The following is a 21,549-nucleotide window of genomic DNA, read 5'->3' as shown; positions in this document are numbered from 1 at the left end:
TTTTTCATCAGGAAAGTTTAGTTAGGAATGTGGAATATTTCCAAGAGAACTTTTACCTGTTTTAGGAAAGCTTATTCTATTTCAAGTTCCCCACTTAAGAAAAATAAAAAGGTGGGAGCTCTTTATACATGTTATGTGTAATAGCCCTTTTCCCCTAATGTAGAAAACCTAATTCATGCTGAAGGAAGCACGGCAAAGTGGAAAGAGCATGGGATTTGGAGTCAGGGAACATGGACCAAAATCCTGCTTCTGCTCACTTACAGCCAGTGTAACTAACTTGAAGTCAATTTATTTCTCTAGGGCTTTGCTGCCTAACCTATGAAATGGAAGGGTTGGAATGTTGTTCAGTCACGTCTGACTCTTTGTGACCCTATTTGGAGTTTTGTTGTCCAGGATAGTAGAGTGGTTTGCCACTACCTACTCCAGATCATTTTACAGATGAGGAAACTAAGGCAAATAGGGTTAAGTGACTTTCCCAGAGTCCACAACTAAATGAGGCCAGATTTGAACTTGGGAAGATGAGTTTTCCTAACTCCAGGCTCAGAACTCTATTCACTGCACCACTTACGGTACAGTGAGCCAGGCTATGAATCAGAATGGAATTGCCCTCTGGGGAACAAATCAGACAACTGACTTAATGGTCTATCTTCTGAGAACAGATATAGGTCCTTTAGTATCTTAAATAGTTGGATTAAGGATTTACAGTTGTCTTTATGTAGCACAGGACTCAGCTCTTGCTGAGATAAGTTGGTCTTCTAGGGCTTGACTGGGTTGGTCAGCATTAGAGTGGAAGACTAGCATTGCCCACCCTACTGTATTTATAAGAGTAACTATGCCATGGCCAGCCTTCTGATATGTACTCTAGGAGTTTCTAATCTTTCCCCAGCAATTATTCATCTGTCAATCAATCCATCAGTATTTATTGAGCACCCTTTCCAAACGGTACCTTAAAATGGAACATTTATACATACAAAAATTGCAACTCTGTGTGATTTAAAATGGAAAGTAATATTTGGATGAAATTATAAAGGCAGGTGAGACCTGGGGGCTTGAATTGTGGGGAGGGGTGCAGAGTGAGAGCAGATTCTCACAGAGTTCCTGACCCCCAGTATTCTGGTAGACCGCCGTCCTCAGAATGCTGCTGCTGCTGCTTCCTGTAACTCTGGATGGCCAGCACAGCACTAGCTCCATACATGATCACCAGAAGACAAGCAAAGGCGGCCGCCGCCCCGTCAGTGCCTGCTAGCTGACAGTTCATCCAGGTGAGACCATTGCGAGCGTACAGCCTCTCCCGCCGTTTGCAGGTATCGGTGGCGTTGATGCGCAGAGCCGCGTGAAGGTAGATGCCGGTGCCTGTGCAATAGCCCACCGCTGCCAAGAGGCTAAAGACGGCTTCCACAACCAGCCACTTCCTAGGCAGCTTCTCCAGATTCTTGGCTCCTCGGACTAAAACTCCCATGGTGAGGACCCCGAGGCCTAGGGAGATGGCCAAGCCCCCGTACACAAGCGGTGCCCTCAGGATCGTATACTGCTGGTCCAGCTGTCGAACCTGCTCCAGCTCCGTCCCTTCAAAGGGAGAGTAGTAGCTGTTCCCGAAGCCACCGCTTCCAAGGCTGGCGCTGAAACCAGCCAGGACAAAGTGGGAGGCCACAATGCACATGAGGACCATTCCGTTCAATATCACTTCCACTATCTGTACCACACCTAGAGGAGAAAAATGAAGTCCTTAACAAACCAGTCAGTCCCCAAGGAAAAGCTTTATTCTAGGGGATAACGGGAGTATTCGAGTTGGGGGCAGGGGCAAGGGAGGCCTAGCTCACCTCCTGGTACCCTTGGCTGCTGGCGGTCATGTTTCTCACAACCACTGTTAAGCAACAGGAGCTGGTGTCATTAATGTAATGAAAAATGCCTTGGGGGAGCTTTAAGAGGCTGCCCTTGACTTCTGAAGAGGTCTGCAGGGAAAGATTTTTCTCTTCAACAAGCATTTACAAAGCACCTACTATGTGCTCACCACTATCCTAGATGCTGAAGATACAAAGGACAACCCTTATTCCCAAGAATTCCTTGTTCTAATGGGGGGGAGCCAACAATAATAATGGTATTTATGTAGAGCTTTCAAGTCTGCAGAGCATTTTACATCTCATCCGTCCTCCCAGCAACCTTGAGAAGTAGGTGCTATGATTATCCCCATTTTACAGATGAGGAAACAGGCTGAGAGGTTAAATACATTGCCATGGATCATACAGCTACCTAAGCATTTGAGGTAGGTTTCAAACTCAGATCTTTCTGACCCCCAAGTCCTGTACTCTTATCCACTACTACATCTAGGTGTCTCTACAGAAATGATTTGCAAATAATTTCAAAGGTGGAGGACCACAGGAATCAAGAAGGACCTCTAGGGGCAGCTAGGTGGCACAGTGGATCGAGCACTGGCTGTGAAGTCAGGAGGACCTGAGTTCAAATCCGGCCTCAGACCAAACACTTGACGCTTACCAGCTGTGTCACCCTGGGCAAGTCACTTAACCCCAATTGCCTAAAAACAAACAAAAACAAAACTTCCAGGCAGTGGAAGGGTTAGTATCCAGCCGTGAAATGTGCAAAGGAAAACCTGAAACGGATTCATCTGTCTGGGATGCAGAGTGCAATCAGCATTCGGAGATACCTGGTATTTATTGAGGGGTAGGCTTGGCCTCCAGCTCAATGTACACCCATCCATCTTTCCGTCCCCCAGAGCTTGGTTTGGGGGAGGGGGGAAAGACTGACCCTTAGACCCATTTTTATCCCAGACACTGAAAATTATCTTGGGTTCTTATACCATAAAACCCTACCAGTGTGTCTTACCTGTTCATACAGTAGCTCTCTCTCTCTAGTCGCCTTATACCCTATGATCCATGCAGGGCTCCTTACTTACTGTTCCTCACAAAAGACACCCCATCTCCTGCCTCGGCAACCTTTTCACAAATTTTTGAGCCCGAAGACTTCTTTTTATTGTAAAAACACAGACTCTGCTTTGTGGTGTATTGTTATTATAGGGACCATACAGAACTGTAAGGAGCACTTACGGGAGTCTAATCTTTTCATCTGACAGATGATAAAACTGACCCAGAGACTTTAAGTGACATGTTTGACATCACACAGGTAGTAAACAGGTGGCAAACCTAGAATTGAAACCCATCCGCAGACTCAAGCCCAGTTCTCTTCCTGCGTATAAATAACCACCACCTTCATAACCACTGAATGAAAAAAAAAAGATCCCGGAAAGCTATTATATATTCAGTAACACTTTTAAAGGAATTTATATTCTACTAATCAATAGCATCTACACATACTTATACACCAGTAACACATATGTGTGTGGTGTAGTCAGTGTACAGAAGAGATTTGCTTATTTTACTGAATCGTATTTGGTAACAGAACAGAAATTTAAAAATGACAATTCTGGGGTTCAAATATGGATCTGTGGATTCCTCTCTGTGGTACCTCCAGAGGTGTGGATTCAAATCCAGAACCAAAAATGAATGACTGAGAACTATTTTCCAGAAAGACATCATAGAATGTGGTCATCTAAAATCCACTGGCATTCACACACACAATTTTCCTAACCCTGATAACTGCCACACAAATTCACTGTCCTGGACCGCATATGGTAGCAATTTTGGAGCAATAAACATGCTACCTTGTCTGGAAGAATTGAGTTCAGGTCCCATCTCTGATCCATTAATTGGATGACCTCAACAAGAAAGTCATTGAACTTCCCTAGGTCTCAGCTTTTATATTTGTGAAACCTGGATGGCCACTGATGTCCCTACGGCTCTGAATCTCCTCTCCTAAGAGTCTTCCTTCTACATTGTCCTTTGTCTCCCTTTTCCTTGTCTCGCTAAATGGGATAAGCAGAGGGAAGGGTGTACTGCTGCAGAACAAAAACGACCTAAGCCTTTCTTTCTGAGCCACTGATTTCACCTATAAATGCCTTAATATAGTAGTACTCAACCCAACTTTCAAGTTGACCCCAAAATGGAATGATTCCCCAACACTAACTCTCCTGTGGACTTCAGTGACATTATAGGTTAATATAGCCTCATTTGATACCTGAAATCTACCTTACGGAGAACTGGGTTCTTGGAACCACGCCTACCATTCCCAGTTAGCCATCCTGTCAAACCGCACCCTGCCTAACTTTCAAGGTGAGATGAACCAACCTGTACATACCACTGGTTGACTGATGGAAAGAGAAGGACTTGCTTTAGTAGCTTTGGAAAGTGTAGGGCCTAGAATAAACAGATGAGTTGGGATTCTCTTGTTGCATTAATAGCTTGTCTTCTCCTTGATGCTTCTTCGTTAGCTCTTCACTTAATGGGGTGCCTTCCTTTGACATTCGTACTAGTTTGGTTGTTTTTCAGCTGTGTCTGATTCTTCATGACCCCATTTGGGGTTTTCTTGGCAAAGATAGTGGAGAAGTTTGCCATTTCCTTCTCCAACTCATTTTACAGATGAGGAAACTGAGGCAAACAGGATTCAGTGACTTGCCTAGGGTCACGTGGCTAATAAGTATCTGAGGCTAGATTTGAACTTAGGATGATGAGTCTTCTTGACTCCAGGCCTGGCACTGTATCCTCTGTGCCACCTAGTGGCCCATCCTTTTACATACCACGTTAATCCAGTTATATTTTTAACAGATATCTTGGCAGTGTACTATTGAAGAAATTCTACCAAGTCTGTAAAGTGAAGAGTTTGCCACCCTGACCCCAATTTATGTTTTGTGCAAATCTGGATTTTTAATGAGGTCACAGAATCACTTTGGATCAAAGGATGCTTTGGTTTGGACTTTTCTTGCAGTGAAGCTATACTGAATTGTTTCTGAATTTCTGCCATCACCTTAAGCTTCTCACATAATGGCATACTCATAGGAGATACAATGGTTAGTTTAGTCTTCCTAACTGAAAGGCAATGTTGGCTCAGTAACATTAGCTGGGAACTCTTAAGAATGCATGGCTCTTGGGATTAATTTGTTTGCATTTAAATTTGTTTTTAGTCCAAGGTGACTCTCTTCATATTCTACTCCCAATCTCCAGCTTATATTATTCTGCTACATGTAATCTGTTTCACTAATTAAGGAGATACTGAAGAGTTATGGCAGGGGGTAGGGAGAGGAATGGGGAATTCCTTGTTCCTCTGCTTATGGGCTATATGCGTAAGAAATTAGGTACAACTGTCCCGATGTATCTGGCTTCTACTGAGCACAAAGTTAGCTAAGTTCAGAGAAACTCTCTAAGTATTGCATATTATTGTAGCCCAGACCTCTCTGCAGCTCTTGGTTTACAATGATTTCTAAGAAAAATTTCCTGAGGAAAGAGAATTCAAAGTTTGTTGCATTCTCCTCTGTGCACCAGTCTCTCACCATGCATTTCCACCCATTCATAGATAGCTTGTTCCAAAATAAGGTGAAGAAGTTTCTGAGATATAGCAGACGCCTATGAAAGACTATAATTCATATGCTTCTGTCAGCTTCTCTTCAGGCTTTCTGATTCTTCTGTATGCCCTGAAGGCTAGAACAGCGCCCACAGCAAAGACAATGATGCCGATAGCAGCAAAAAGTCCAGCCGCTATGTCTCCACCATGGAAGCTACAAGTAAAACCACTGTACCCTTTGCTCTGGTACAAGGTCTCCCTCTCTTTACACACAGGAGAGTTATAGGCAGCTGAGAGGTAGTGGAAATAGAAATACAAGGCAGGGATGTAGCCGCCAGCAATGAGCACATCCAAAATGGCTTCAATCACTAACCACAGTGGGCAATGCCACGGGACCCGAAGGACACCCAGGAGAATAAGGAGGCAGGAGAAGGCCATGAGGCCCCCTCCATAGGCCATCGCTGCTGTCACCGTGGGCAGCTTGAGATGGTAGAACTGGATGTCCAACTGTTGGGCTTTCTCCCCATCGGGACCGTCAAAACCACTGAAGGCTCCTCCATACTGGTAGTAGTAAATGCCCCCAAGGCTGGTGATGCCCGTGTAGCCCCCCGTCGAGTTGTAAGACACAGAGCTAGAGGCCAGAATCAGCAAGTTCAGCAGGACCTTCATCAGCTGGCAGCAGGCTGCAAAGATCAAGAAGCGGAAGGGTGGGTTATGTTCTGGATGAGGCTTTTCTTCCAACATGGAGATCACCTCCCCCACTGCATGCAGCTCACACCACTGCCTTCACATCCACCTCCCCCACAACAGCCCAGGCAGCCAAAGGTTCCTCAGGAGCAGATGATGGTGAAGATGCAAGGCATCGAGTCCACAAACGGTAAGATGTGATGCATTTTTAAGAAGTTGGTTAAAAGAAAGGTCTTTCCAAAGGACCAGAAAGACTTGGGGCCTATGAGAAGTTCGTCCAGTGAGATGAAAACCACACATCTGTGTAGGAAAATGGAAGGTGCTGGCGTTTTCAGATGAGAAGGAAGAAAAAGTCAATCTATTTCTACATGTTATGTCTCCAGTGAGAATGTATACTCCACTGCTGCCTGACCAGCTTAGCCACAGTTTGACAAACAAGATCTGCCCAAGCCTGGAGAAGAATCTTAATGTGAATTTAAAAAACAATGTAGCTTTTTTAAAAAATGCTGTTAATAAGAAAAAAAAACATTTTTAGTTAAAAGCATGCTATACTTTTATTTGCTGTGTTGTTTCCAGACAGAGTTAAAATGTGTACTTTTGTTTTTCTGTCTAATCACAGTTGTATATATACACACATAGACCAATGTGTATGTATATTTGTGTGCATCATGTACACATATGTGTGTATGTATGTATGTGTGTGTGTGTGTATGTGTGTGTGTTACGTATAGATAGATAGTATAACCTTACTTTTCTGGATCTCTAGTCCTCGCCATCAATCTCATTTAAGGAAGGCTATTCTAGGTCCACTATCAGAGTCAAGTGTTCGTTACTTTGCTGGAGAGGTCTTTATGTGCTGCTAACTGAGTGAGTCTCTACATTCCTCTTTTGAGCCTCTCTAGAATCTCTCTAGATCCTTGTGTTTGGTTCTGGCCCATTCAGACGGGAGAGTGCTATCACACACATGTATACAGCCCTGTAAGGCTTAGAAATCACTTCCCTCACAACAGTTCTGAGATGTAGGTAGTAATAATAACGTGCAATTATATGACTGTTTAAGATTGGCCAAGAGCTTTTACATAGGTTCTCATGTGATCTTCCCAACAGCCCCAAAGCAGGTGTTATTATTATCCCCATTATCCAGAGGGGGAAAACTGCAAATTGTCCAGGGTCATCCTGGACAGAATCTGAGATAGGATTCGAACTCAGGTTTTCCTGTCTCAAAGTCCAGCATATTATCAAGCCACTACTTCATCCTGCTGCCTCCAATATTATTCTGATTTTACAGATAAGACCAGACTGCCAATAGTACCACATTTGAAAGTTTTGAACCAATGTCTGCTTACTTGAATCTAGGGTTCCTTCTACTGGGTCATGGCTATCATATATTCTTTAGCTGTGACATACTTCATTTCCAGGGACGATATCTAATCGCTAACCTTTCCCATCTGTTGTTTTTTTTTTTGGCTAGGCAATGGGGTTAAGTGACTTGCCCAGGGTCACACAGCTAGTAAGTGTTATGTGTCTGAGGCCGGATTTGAGCTCAGGTCCTCCTGAGTCCAGGACCGGTGCTCTATCCACTGCGCCACCTAGCTGCCCCTCCTGTCTGGTTTTTTAACCCTGTAAATTGTTCACCTTCAGAAACTTCAAGGCCAATTAACCCCTTGGACAATGGCCCTCTCTATATCGTAAGACTAAGGAAAAAGTGCTTGAATCAATGGCCTTAGACCCCAGAGTCAAAGATGGGTCACTCTCTTCTAGGAGAAGTTTCCAAGACAAGGATTCCATTGGCAGATGCCTCTATTGGAGGGGGGGGGTCTTTAGTTCATAATACCTGTGGTGGGGGCAGTAAGAAACAAAGGGGACAAAATCTTCTGTTTTTTCCACCAATGCCATTGACCTAACAAGAAAAACATTGGACGGAGGGGAAGATTGGCGATCCTAAGGCAGTGGGTCATTTTATATAACAGTTCCTTTTACTGATTGAATCCCTCAACCTTACTTAATATCAACGAATCGAATGACCAGTAATTTCAGTCCTGTCACCAGAAACTTCACAACCTACAGCACTACAACATTGGAGTATCTGGATAAATGAAGGAAATAAAATGAGGAGGAATGCAGGTTTGAGACCAGAATACCTTGAGATGCAAGTCTATTATATTTTTCCAGTGGATACCACTGATGGTGGGGAGCCCAGTTGTTGGCCTCACTCCAGTTACAAAAGCAGGAACCCCCAACCCCTGTGACATTCCAAGGCAAGGATCAGTTCACGTCAGAATTCCCTCCTCAAATTCCAATTTAAAAAAAAACCAAACACCTCAAATCCTAAATTTCAAGGAAATGTTCGGGCCCTGTGGAATATCTGTTGGGTCCTCTCCTGCTCAGTCATCTCTCTCTCGTTGACTCCCTATCCCCCCTCATCCTAACTGCTCAAAACCTTTCATTCTCCTCAATGAACCTCTCCCAATCACTTTCACTCACAGCAAAAATACCTCCTACCAAGTTCAAGACCCTCCCAGGTGATCTCTTTCACTTTCCCTCCTTTTTCCTCAAAGTTACACCTGAGAAAGACATATGCAGGAGTGTCAGCTCAAATCAGCCAGCTGATTGTTAAATTTTCATTTCCAGTCTGGCAAATACAACATATCAGGGCCTGGTTTATTGTTTTGTTGATTGTTTAGACTTGGAAAAGTGATGGGAAAAAAATGTTGATAATGCAGATTAAACTTTGGAGTGAGTTATGCAAACATTTTCCCCCAGTGGTGAGCCCACTGTTAAACATCTACCAGCATACTGCTGGATATGTCCCTTCCTCGCTGCCAAAGCTAATTCTTACACCCAAGCCTTCAATTCCATTTCCTTCTGCTCTTCTGAGGTACTTATCTTTCTCCTTTCTCTTGCATCTTCAATCTCTCCCTCTCTCATGGTTCTTTACCCTCTGTCCACCTGGCCGGACCAGGCTATTCTCTGTTCCCTGAGTACACCTTCATTTCACAGCCTTCTTGACTAACTCATGCTGCTCCTCCTGCCAAGAATATACTTCTCATCTCCAAGTCTTTGCCTGTAAAATACCTGTTGGCTCCATTCCAGTACTTAGCAGAGTGCCTGGCACAAAGTAGGTGCGTGCTTAAGAAATGACTGCTGATTTGGCTTGACTCTTCAGGTCTAGCTGCTTAAGAGCCATTGATGTTTATAGTGTTTGGGGGTTCTTCAGGTGAAAATGGGGTTTGAGCTCAAATAGCCTGAATAATCGCATAGCCCAAGGTGTGAATACCTCCTATGGAATTGGTACTAGGTGATACAGTGGGTAACGTTGGACTTGGAGGGGGGGAAAAACCTGAGTTTGAATCCTTACTATCTATGTGACCCAGGGCAAATCACTGAATCTTTCTCAGCCTCAGTTTCCTCATCTGTAAAATGAGAGCATTAAATGCTTCCGGAGGACCGAAGAATGCTACTTACAACCTGACAGGGGTGAGGGACTGATATGCAGGATGAGATACAATGATTTTGGACGTGGTCAATATGACCATTTGTTTTGCTTCACAATACATATTTGTTACAAAGGTTTTGTTTTTCTTTTTTTTTTTCCTAGTAGAAAGGTAGAGGAAGTAGAAGAAAAAATGAGTGCTTGATAATTGAAAAAAAATTATTTTAAAATGAGGGGGCCGTATTCAGTGACCTCTCAGATCTCTTGAAAGCTTAGATCTCTGATACTGTGAAGTTAGTAAAGTCTGTAGTCCTCCCCCATTTGCTGAGGGAGATTATTTAATCACCAAAGAATTTATTCAAGAAAGACCAGCTCTCAACCTGGGATGAAGAAACAGATGGTAACCTTTGCTCAGACATTATTCGAAACCTGGGGACAGCCTACTGGAGTTTTCTTCATAGTGGTGATTCCTATCATTCTGGTGTATCTGTGCTGAGCTCTGGATAACTAAGGTTCTATATAGTCTTCAGTTTGTTCGTTTTCTTATGATGCCTGCCCCTTTCTTTACCCTGCCCGGCCCCCCCCCACTCCCACCCCCCACAGAAACCTCATCTCTAAACTCAAAACCAAAGAGAAGCTAGGTATATGCCGAGTCTAACGTTCAGTTTACAGTCTAGAAACTTTGAGCCCTTCTCATTTCCCCTGGCAAAATAAGTCAGAGTAAAGGGAAAAAAAAAACCTTCAATCTTTTTAACCTGTCACAACTCCCTTCCGGGTATTTCCATCAGAAAGGTCAACAACACCAACCTTCTCTGGATTTTCCCCTGCCTTTGTCTCTGAAAACAAAGGGGGAGTGCCTGTAACTGGATGACTGTATGGAATCCCACTTGTGAAAGGTTTTATAATCTTATAATTGCTACATTGCCTTAAAGATCCCAGGCTTTATTTCTAGGCATGAGCACCCTGGTGACATCTTCCTTTCCCCTCAAGCAGCAAACATTCACCTCCTGTACCCAGTCCCAAGGCTTGGCAAAATTAGCTCAGACGGTGTCTTGTCTAAGTCATATGATCTCAGAGCTCACCTGCCAAACCAGATTTTCCACATTGTAAACAGGGTCAGAAATGCTGCCAGAAACTAGCTCATGGTTTCTGCCCTTACTGCGGTGCAAAGGCATTTTGGTAACTAAGACGGTAAGAAGACCAGTGAAATCACAGCTCTCCCTCTCCTATCAAATAATCCATGGATCTATTTCCCTGACTCTTTCAAATGAGGCTCTGAGCACATTCTGGCCAGAACAGGGGATATAGGTGATACAGTGGCTGGTGTTGGGCTGCTGGAATCCTGCCTTAAATCCTTATTAGCCAGTCACTCTATCTCTTTCCTTGTTAGCTTGACCTAGACTTACCAGATAGTCACAAATGCTAGCAGCCTAGTTCTCTAAAAACTGCTATTTATGCAGCGTCCCTGCAGGTTTTCAGAGTGCTTTACATGGATCTTAATTTCATGCTCAACACCCTATGAAGCCAGTGCAGCACGGGCTACTGTACAGTGCTATTACTATCTGTCTTTTATAGACGGGAAACCGAGGCTTGGAGAGGTTGTGATGTGCCCAGGGTCACCCAGCTAATAAGTGTCTGAAGTAGGGTGTGAACTCAGGGCTTCCTGACTTGAACTCCAAAGCTCTATTCACTATGACACACTGCAATTTAAGTGAAGAGTCGGGTGATATGGATGGCACGTAGTAGGTATTTTAATAAACACCTACTATTTTGAACTCCTGGGCAGCCAGGCCATTGTTTTTGGAGGAAAGTGCCCCCCACCAAACCCTGCAATGACCTTTTCTTTCCTTAGAACATTTGTCTCACTCAGAGTATGGTTACCAAACTCTCAGGAAATGAAAGAGAAGACCAGCTGAATTTCTATTTCCCTGGCCCAGCAACATCCTACAGCATCTTACCACCTCCTGGTGGTCCCATTCCCCAGCTCCAAACCAGAATCAATAACGGGGGCGATCCTGGGGGAGGTAACCTGGTGCAACATCTCACCTCTCCCAGTGCACAAGTATCTGCATTTGTGGCATTCCAGTAGGCCTGCAGCCTCCGATTGGTAGTATTCCACCTCTTCCAATTCAGGCCTTGGGCTGAAGGTCGGAGATCTCCCCAAAGGGTAGTCACTGCAGCAACATCAAGAAAAAGTAGCAGTTAACAAAAAGAGAAAGGCCCGGGGTCAAATGGAAAACTATCCTCCTGGCACTGCCCCACCTACTAGGAATGAAATACCCCTTAGAAGCAATGGCTGAGAGATACTAACTCGATGAAACCAAGTCCCTTCCTCCCTCACCGAGGGCTGGCAGGACTCTGAATCCTACCTAGATTTGATAGCTCTACACCACCCATCCCACTGACTTGGTGTAGACCCCAAAGCTCTGTCCTTTCTGGGCTCTCTCTACACTAAGGGTTCTTAACCTTTTTTGTGTGTTATAGGTCTGCTGGCAGTCTGGCAAAGCCTATGGGGCCCCGCCCAGAATAATGTTTTAAAGTGCGTAAAACACAGTATTACCAGTTTGTTGTTGTTTAGTAATTTTTTCAGTCAAGTTCAAATCTTTGTGACCCCATTTGGGGTTTTTGTGGTAAAAAATACCTGGAGTAGGGGGCGGAGCAAAAGCAGTAACTTGAGCTCTCCCCCAAACCCCTCCAAATACCTATAAAAAATGGCTCTAAACAAATTCTAAAGCAGCAGAACCCACAGAAAGACAGAGTGAAACAAATTTCCAGCCCAAGACAGCCTGGATAGTTGATCGGAAAGGTGTATCGCACTAGGCGAGGGGGTGGAATGCAGTGTGGTGTGGGCTCAGGCTGCAGCAAACCTGGAGCAGGCCTCAGAGGACTGAATCGCAGGCAGCTGTGGGGGTTTCCAGACCTCTCAAGCCAAGAATGCCAGACAACTTAGATGGTCAGTGAGAGAAGTCTGTTTCTGCGGGGCTGAGAAAGGAGAGCGGGTTCCTAGCCCCATTCCCCGAGCTTGCCCCGGGGTGGCAGCTGCCCCCTGAACTTCTGGCCCACAGACTGAAGGGGAATCCAGTGGCTGATCAGAGGAGAATTGCAGGGATCTCTCTGCTGGTGCAGGATTCTCTTGCTTTGCCTGTTCTTGGATCTGGGTCATAGTTCTGGGTGGCAGTCCTGGGGTGAGGATGAGCGCTGGCATGTGGAGCTTGCAGAGGCTGGGGAGAGGAAATTCTCCACACAGTTCCAAGGCAGAAAAGAGTGCTTGTGATCAGTCACTCACAGACCAGAGCACAGGACAGGAAAGGAGTAAACACCTCACCCTTGATCATAGCACCTTGGAAGAACTGAAAATTTACAGGTCCCTAGAAATATCTTTGAAAACAGCTGCACAAAATCCCTGAAGCTTGGGACAGTACATTGTCCACACTGGAAACAGACTCCTACCTTAATAAAGAGTTTATAGCTCAAGTAATTGGCCAGAATCATGAGCAAGCAGCGCAAAAAGAGTCAGACTATATTATCTTACTTTGGTGACAAAGAAGATCAAAACGTACAACCAGAAGAAGACAATGGAAGTCAAAGCTCCGACATCCAAAGCCTCCAAAAAAAATATGAATTGGTCCCAGGCCATGGAAGAGCTCAAAAAGGATTTTGAGAAGCAAGTAAGAGAAGTAGAGGAAAAACTGAGAGTGATGCTAAAGGAGACCCAAAAAAATACTGAAGAAAATAACACCTTAAAAAATAGCCTAACCCAAATGGCAAAAGAGGTCCAAAAAGCCAATGAGAAGAACCCCATAAAAAGCAAAATTGGCCAAATGGAAAAGGAAGTCTAAAAGCTCACTGAAGAAAATACTTCCTTAAAAACTAGAATGGAGAAATTGGAAGCTAGTGACAATTTGAGAAAAAAGGCACTGTAACACTAATCCAAAAGAATGAAAAAATAGAAGAGAATGTGAAATATGTCATTGGAAAAACAACTGACCTGGAAAATAGATCCAGGAGAGAGAACTTAAAAATTATTGGACTATCTGAAAGCCATGATCAAAAAAGAGCCTAGACATCATCTTTCAAGAAATTATCAAGGAAAACTGCCCTGATATTTAGCAGAGGCAAAATGGAAATTGAAAGAATCCACTGATCAACTCCTGAAAGAGATCCCCAAAGGAAAACTCCTAGGAGTAGGCTACTCTTAGTAGCCAAATTCCAGAGTTCCCAGGTCAAGGAGAAAATATAACAAGCAGCCAGAAAGAAACAATTCAAGTATTGTGGAAACACAATCAGGATAACACAAGACTTAGCAGCTTCTACATTAAGGGACTCGAGGGCATGGAATATGATATTCCAGAGGGCAAAGAAGATAGGATTACAACCAAGAATCACCTACCCAGCAAAACTGAGGATAATCCTTCAGGGTAAAAAATGGTCATTCAATGAAATAGGGGACTTTCAAGCATTCCTGAGGAAAAGACCAGAGCTGAATAGAAAATTTGACTTTCAAATACAAGACTCAAGTGAAACATGGAAGAGGTAAACAGGAAAGAGAAATCATAAGAGACTTATTAAGGTTGAACTGTTCACATTCCTGCATGGAAAGATGATATTTATAACTCATGAGACCTTTGACAGTATTAGGGTAGTGAGAGGGAAAAAAATTATATGTATGTATACATAGATAGAGGGCACGGGGTGAGTTGATGAAGGGGTGATATCTGGAAAATAAAATTAAGGGGTGAGAGAGGACTATACTGGGAGAAGGAGAAAGGGAGAAGTAGAATGGGATAAATTATCTCACATGAAACACAAGAAAAGGTTTTTGCAGTGGAGGGGCAATAGGGGATGGTGAGAGGGAATGAGTGAATCTTACTCTCATAGGATTTGGCTTAAGGAGGGAATAGCACACAATGGGGTATGGCAATCTATCTTACCCTACAGGAAAATAAGGGGAAGAGGGGACAAGAGAGCAGGGGGTTGATAGAGGGGAGGGCAGATTGGGGGAGGGGATAATCAAAAGCAAACACTTCAGAGGAGGGACAGGTTCAAAAGAGAGAATAGAATAAATGGAGGGTAGGATAGGATGAAGAGAAATATACTTAGTTTTTCACAACTGGACTACTATGGAAGTGTTTTGCATGACTATACATCTATAACCTGTATTGAAATGCTTGCCTTTTCAATGAGGGAAGGAGGAAGGGAGAAAATTTGTAACCCAGAGTTTTAAAAACATATGTTAAAAATAAATTAATTCAAAAAAATACTTGTAGTTTGCCATTTTCTTTTCCAGCTCATTTGACAGATGAGGTAACTGAGGCAAACAGGGTTAAGTGACTTGCCCAGGGTCACACAGCTAGTATCTGAGGCCAAATTTGAACTCAGGTCTTCCTGACTCCAGGCCTAGCCCTCCATTCACTGAACCACCTAGAGGCTAGCTTAGCACACAGTAGGCACTTAATAAATGCTTGTTGACTTGAGATTATTAGTGTACTCCCCCTAAAACTCCCTTGTATTGATTTGGTATATCATGTACATGTGCATTTGTCTGCATTTTGCCTCTTTTCCAACATTTAGCACAGTGCCTGGCACTTAATGTTTACTGACATACCTTCATTTTGCCTCTCTGCATCCCCAGCACTCAGCAGTGCTTGGCACATAGTAGGTGCTTAATAAATGCTTATTGACGTAGATAAATGTTCTGTCTCCCCCATTAGAATATAAACCTTCTGTCTTCCCATCACCAGTGTTTAGCACATAGTAGCACTTAATAAATGCCTGTTCATAATAACTGGCTTTTATCTGGCTTTGCAAAGCACTTTCCATGCTATCCTATGTGATCGTCATCACAACCCAGTGAGGTAAACATTATTATCCCCATTTGATACGTAATTATTTGTCAATGTTTGACGGGCACACGTGTGCCAAACGGCAAGCATAGATGAGTTAAATCTTTTCAGTCGAACTCTTCCCAATCGGGTGTGTAAAAATCGGGGCAGGGACACCAGGAGGGGTAAGGAATTTAAATGAGAAAGGACAGCTAGCTCCAGATAAAAGTCTTCTGCGCCCATCTGGGAATCAAAAAGAACAAAGATGTATCTAAGAAGGATTATATTGAAGCTGGATTTAAATGAATATACACATTCAATGGTAGAACTGAAAGGGACCTCAGACTTCATCTAGACCAGGACATTCAATGCACAGAAGAGGAAACTGAGGCAGGAGCGCTTGCTCCTGAGGCAGCCTAGAGTGCTGTGTTCTAAGTGGCTGCTGCTTTCTAGATCCTGGCCGGAGGAAAACAGATCTAGTTCTCTTTACTCCGGTTTAGAGGTCTGGGGTTTCCGCTAAAGATAGGGCCAGACAGACATCTTGGTAAATCCTCTGAACCTCTGCCGACTGCTCGGCTCGAGACACCGTAAACATTCTAGTATCTGGGTCCTCACACACTCTCACCTTTCCCAAGCTAGCCCACTAACTTCGAGGCACCTCTCATATACATTCCTTTGGGAATAACTCTTTGGAAAACACTAGCTGGATGTTTGGGGATATTCTGCAAACCATAAAGCGCTCCCCTGAACACAGCCATCTACTTTTAACTTTTATCCAGGGCCCAAGGACTCAGTCTCCCAGCAGCAGAGAATTACAAAGGAAGGTTGTTTATTAGGCTGGACGAGCCCCAGATTACTGTATTTGCAATGCAAAGTGGCTAAAGGTGGGAGTCAATGGCTTAAAGTGGGCCAAGTTAAGTGGTAAGGAGTGGGGGGAGGGCAGTTGAGACTATTTCCATATCTGGGTAGCAAAGTAGCATACTCTTCTATAGATTAGAGAAAGTTTGAGATAGTACAAAATAAACAGTTTATTCAAACTGTAGCTACCTGGGGCTGACCTCATGGCTACCTTCCAGGTTTCCTAAACTTCCTTCAAGAGTCAGCACGGATTAGGAGCAGCTAAGTGGTGCAGTGGATAGATCACCTGCCCTGAAGTCAGGAGGACCTGAGTTCAAATCCAACATCTGACCAAAAACTTAACACTTACTAGCTGTGTGACCCTGGGCAAATCAACTTAACCCCAATTGCCTAAAAGAAAACAAACAAAAAAAAGATTCAGCATGGATTCCTGCCTCCCCTTCCAAGAAATCTCCCTTCATTTCCTATTGGGTCTCTCTCTTTCCACAAGAGCACTCTGATCTCTCCTCCAGCACCCTACTCTTTCAAAACCTTTAGCAGAAATCAAATTATTTGAAGCTAAGCACTATCTGATTTTGGTTTTCTGTGTAGGCTCAGTACCTTGCACTTACATAGTAAGCCCTTATTAATAAATGTTTTTGTTGAATCATTTCAGTAGTATCCGACTCTGTGTCCCCATTTGGGGTTTTCTTGGCAAAGATCCTGGAATGGTTTGCCATTTTCTTCTCCAGCTCATTTTACAGATGAGGAAATGGAGGCAAACAGGATTAAGTGATTTGCCCAGAGTCACATAGCTTTTTGAGGCCAGATTTGAACTCAGTGACTCCAGGCCTAAAACTCTATCCACAGAGTTTAATAATAACATACAACCTTCCTTACTTCTTAATAAGCAACAGAACTGGAAAGAGAGATGAATGGGGAGTGTGGGGTAGAGTTGGGCTGCCAATAAAAGTTTAATATCAGGTAGAAAGGAGGTAAACCCACCTTGGATAGAGGGAAGGGGAAAGAAGAAAAAGGTTGCATCTTTGAGGAAATGATAGGTTTATGCTCTTTCCCAGATTTTCAAAATCCTTTTACTTTTCTCCCCTCTCAGAGATTGATGGTATTAGAAGCTTGGGAGGTCAGACATATATTCAGTATCAGTCAGGTGTTCTGTCCTGTGCAAGCCTGACTTGAAAGGTGATGTCTAAAAGGTCCTGCAGAAACGATGGCCCTCAAGGGGTCCACCTAAAATTCCACCATTACAAAGTCATTCCTTTGGGTTTAAATCATTGCCCCTTCTGTTAAGAGGCAAACACATCAACTAACTCATAGTAAAGTATTAGCATATTATTGAGGCCTAAGAAACAGGAGTCAGGTGCAGTGGTGAGGATGATTTTGGAACAATTTTGGCACATTTAAGGGTTTGGTTTTTTTTTTCCCCATCAGAGAGCTACCAGTCATCCAGGCCCATGTCTTGTTACTAGACTGTGATAACTCTTGAGGAGAGTGAGGCTGGTGACTGCCTCACTTAAATCCAATTCACTAACACAAAGTAAGACATCACCTCCTGATGTCATTGGTCCTCTTCTAGAAGGAATGACAAACAGTTAACACCACGTGCTGGCAGAATCTAGGGGTAGGGTTAGGCTACCAGTAAAGTAGGATGTTTTCGGATGGAAAGGAAACTGGGTCCAAGGTCTGGTGTCCCGAATTGGCAGCAAGTGAGCAGAATAATCATTCAACAAGCCATTATTAATAAGTTGTGCCTTACTATGTGCCAGGCACAGTAGAGTGTACAAAGCTGAGGTTTGAAGGAAAAAAAAGCAAAAGCAGTTCCGGCTCCTTTGGGAAAATCAGAGCGAGGGTAGTAAATTTTCAAATCAATCCAACCGATACTTATTAAAGACCAACCGTGTGCAAAACGCCGTGCTAGGAATACAAAGGCAAAAGGCTGGTCTGGGTGCTGGCCAACTGGCCTGCTCCCCATTCTCAACGCCTCTCATCCCCACGGCCAAAATTCCCTTCCCACCTCTCTGCTCAGAAGATAATGCTTCACGTTTCAAACACCAGGTGCCACCTCCTACCGAAAGACAACAAACACTCCTCCCGATGAAGAAGCAAGAATCAGTTACCTCTAAAACCAGTTACACCCTGGACTGGGGGCCAAGTGCCCTCCTGGATGGAGCCAAATGGCTTCCAGAGTATCAGCCCCATTCAGGTCTAACCCTTCCTGCCCCCCACCTTATGGAGGGCCAGGAGGACAACTTGGGACCCTAATGGGGGTTGAGGGGAGTGCTAACAGGGTTCCCTTTCTTCCTGCCATCAAGCCCGAGGGGCTCCCCAGCTGCTACCACAATCCCTGCTCACCTCGCCGACCGTCCGAACCCGGTTTTCCTCTGGGCCCAGGGATCTGGCGTTTCTTCTCGGGCAGGCCAGGTGGGAGGAGCTCTGTTCCGGGGCTGCTCCCAAACTACGTCCTGGGTCCCTCTTTGGCGGGATTTCTCTCGAACCCTTTGTCCACTCGAGCGTGGGTGCTCCCAGTCCTGTCTGCCCAGGCGCGGGTCTCTCTCGCTCCGCCTGTCCCCATCTCGGTCGCTCCGCCTGTCCCCATCTCGGTCTCCCCGCGTGTCCCAGTCTCTATTCCCCCGCCGGTCCCAGTCTCTGTTCTCCCGCCGGTCCCGGTCTGGGTGTCTAGGTGTGTCCCCGTCTCGTTCCCGCCGTCTGTCTCTGTCCCGCTGTCTCTCCTGGCCGCGATCTCTGTCCCGCTGTCTCTCCTGGCCGCGATCTCTGTCCCGCTGTCTCTCCCAGCGGTGGTCCCGGTCCCTCGGTCTGTCCCGGGTGCGGGAATCCCGACCCTCTGGCGCCTCTTCCATTTCCTAACTCCTGGTCCCCGCCCCGTGGGGGCTACCGAAAGGAATCGCGAACCAGAAGTGTCTTGCGCAGGTGTCCAAGGCCACAGGGGCAGGGCGGGGCGTGCCACCAGGTTGCCCCGGGCTCGGGGAGCTCTCACCTGGGCGCAGGCGCACAGACTGTCCCCTAGCTGGGGCCCGGCTTGGGGCTCTAGGGAGGGCGAGAGCAGAGCAGCCCACCCCTCCCCATCCCACGGGGCTTGGCCGGGGGTGGGGCCTGCGGTGACCAGGCTTAGGCCGGGGGTGGAGTGGGGGAGGGCTTTTGGCCCTAGGTGTCGGATTTCCGCGCCTCCTTGCTTCGGCTCTGTAAAACGAAGCCACAGAGTAGTTTCCTCCGACTCTACTCGGAGAAGACACCCAGATTTCGGAAAGACCCCTGAATTTGGGATCAAAGGACCTAGGTTTAAAGACAAATCACTGAGGCTCTCTGGACCTCAGTTTCCTCATCTATAAAACGAAATTGGATGAGTTGATCTCTAAGGTCCTTTCCAGCCCTAAATCCTATGCCTCGTCTTCCCTAAAATTGGCTCCAGGACTGGAACTGGGAATGGAGTGGGGTGGATAGAGAGAACCCTTCGGCTGTAATTTAGGCAGCCAAGCCTCGGGGCCGGTGACACAGTTGTAGCTATTCCTTCCTGGGCCACCAAGTGCTCTTCCCATCTTAGAAGAAAACCTTCTATGCCTCCCACTTTCTATGCGTCATAGAGCCGGGACTGAGAGCCAGGATTCCTGACTTCCCAGGCCATGTTCTTTACCTTAAACATGGAGACAGCTGTAAGACGTTCTGTAGAAATCGCAGGGCCTTGAGGCTAACCAAATTTAGCCTGAGGGGCTCTTGGAAGCTGGCATCACTGAAGGAGTATCTGGCAAGCTTCGAGGCTTTCCTTCTCACCCCACCTCCTAGTCAATGGACCGTTTTTTCTTCCCTTTTCTCTCTCTTTCTACTTTCTCATTCTCTCCCACACATGTTTCTTACACCTCCCTGTTTCATCTACTGGCAGCGGGTGATACAGTCAAAGTTTCCTATGCTAAATTATACCTTAGTGACCGGAAGCCGTGCATATACCTCCTTTATTGATGAAAAGTTCTAGGGAGAGGTGAAGGGGAGCCTCGGAGCATGCTGTTTCAGACAGTAGATACAATACAAAGCGTTTGGCCCATTCCTGAAGAAATCGAATCCACTTTTTTGTTTTTTTGGAACCAGACCTAAGTATTCATCTTACAGTTCCCAGTGAGAAACTTCCCGCGTCTTTGAAGAGCAGCTGCATGCAGCCTTTTCCCCCACCTTCTGCCATTGGCCAGGGAGCTCTGACCATCTGTAAACGGAATGTTCCTATTCTCTTTTCAGCTGCAGGGTTACAAAAGTTCTTTCAGCTAGGCCTGCAGGGGTAGGGGACCTGTGGCCTTGAGGCCACACTTGGCCTTCTAGATCCTAAGTGCAGACTTTTGACGGAATCTTCAGTCCTAGGGCTATGGTCCAAGTCATGGGGTTATGGTGATGGGGTTAGGGGATTCGTGTTGGATTCCTAAAAGGAAAAGACCATGTCTTTGGACCCCTAAAAGCTCCTGAACTTTCCCACTTAAGCACTCCATCATTCCCCTTTCAAACAAATGGGACACAAAATCTGTTGGGGTAAGGCAGAAGGGTCTCTGCTTCTGAAACTGCTTCCTGCTGAGACTGGACTTAGAGCTGTCTGTCCCTGCCTCTCCATTCAAGGGACTGGATCCTTAACCAATGTTTGGCCCAGACAAGTCCAGTGGGTGGTGGGTCTTTGACTGGGACAAGGGTTGGTACACAGATTGAGCGATCATCTGAAAGTGGGTGGCCTGCAGCCTAGAGGAGACAAATCTGGCAGGGACATTAAGCAAACAAGGCCAAAAGGGATTGGGGGGGGGAATGACCAGAAGTGGGGTGTGTATAGGCTGGTAGGCTTCCAACAAGGCCATCTGAAATTTGATTGAGTTATTAACTTTCAAATCAAGCTACATAATTTTCCTTTCTTCTTAAAATGCAGTCAAACTTCCTCACACCCTCTCAATATACTTAAACCATCAGAAGCTGGCACAAAGGCACCCAGAGCAACTGTCCAGGTACAGGAGGGGCTTGGATGTCCCCCATTCGTCCCCAAACCTTAATAGTAAGATCTCACATACTTAACATTTTGCAAAGTACAAGCCTTGGAACTTTTCACCAACACAGCTCCCAAAGCCTGCCTCCTTCCAGTCAACGAAATGTCCTTCTTCTTGTCTGTCACTCCACACTCAGAGCCTGGATTATACATTCACACCACACAGAGACACAAATACTGACAGGATGATAATGGTGGGGGGAGTCCAAAAGCTCAGAGAATTAGAAACCCCCTTCTCAAATCAGACAATTTTTTCTTGGTCCCCTAGATTGTATTGAGGCCAGGCAAGACAGGTCTTGGAGACCAAGCTTTTTCCAGGC

The 21,549-nt window shown here is 45.2% G+C and overlaps 1 protein-coding gene across 2 annotated transcripts; it reads right to left on the bottom strand.

The window, feature by feature from the left end:
• Positions 1–903: 903 nt before the first annotated feature.
• MARVELD3 (MARVEL domain containing 3) lies at positions 904–19,290 on the bottom strand. 2 transcript variants are annotated; one of them, XR_013484508.1, is made up of 4 exons: positions 18,559–19,290; positions 11,576–11,703; positions 4,210–6,092; positions 1,821–1,952 (listed from the first exon to the last, which is right to left on the bottom strand). XR_013484508.1 is itself a non-coding variant. In XM_020963721.2 (3 exons), the coding sequence occupies exons 1-3, from the start codon at positions 19,062–19,064 to the stop codon at positions 1,088–1,090; spliced, it is 1,251 nt and encodes a 416-aa protein (XP_020819380.1). In that variant the 5' UTR covers positions 19,065–19,281; the 3' UTR covers positions 904–1,087. The 2 variants fall into 2 exon arrangements, 1 of the variants encoding a protein (XP_020819380.1); XM_020963721.2 differs by lacking the exons at positions 1,821–1,952; positions 4,210–6,092 and adding an exon at positions 904–1,704 and having other exon boundaries at positions 18,559–19,281.
• Between the last annotated feature and the right edge of the window lie 2,259 nt (positions 19,291–21,549).

The sequence above is a fragment of the Phascolarctos cinereus genome, unplaced genomic scaffold (genome assembly GCF_003287225.1).
Source record: "Phascolarctos cinereus isolate Bilbo 61053 unplaced genomic scaffold, phaCin_HiC Scaffold_2;HRSCAF=192, whole genome shotgun sequence".
Taxonomy (NCBI): domain Eukaryota; kingdom Metazoa; phylum Chordata; class Mammalia; order Diprotodontia; family Phascolarctidae; genus Phascolarctos; species Phascolarctos cinereus.
The sequence above is the reverse complement of the archived record's forward strand: the minus strand, read 5'-3'. Positions and strand labels throughout refer to the sequence as shown.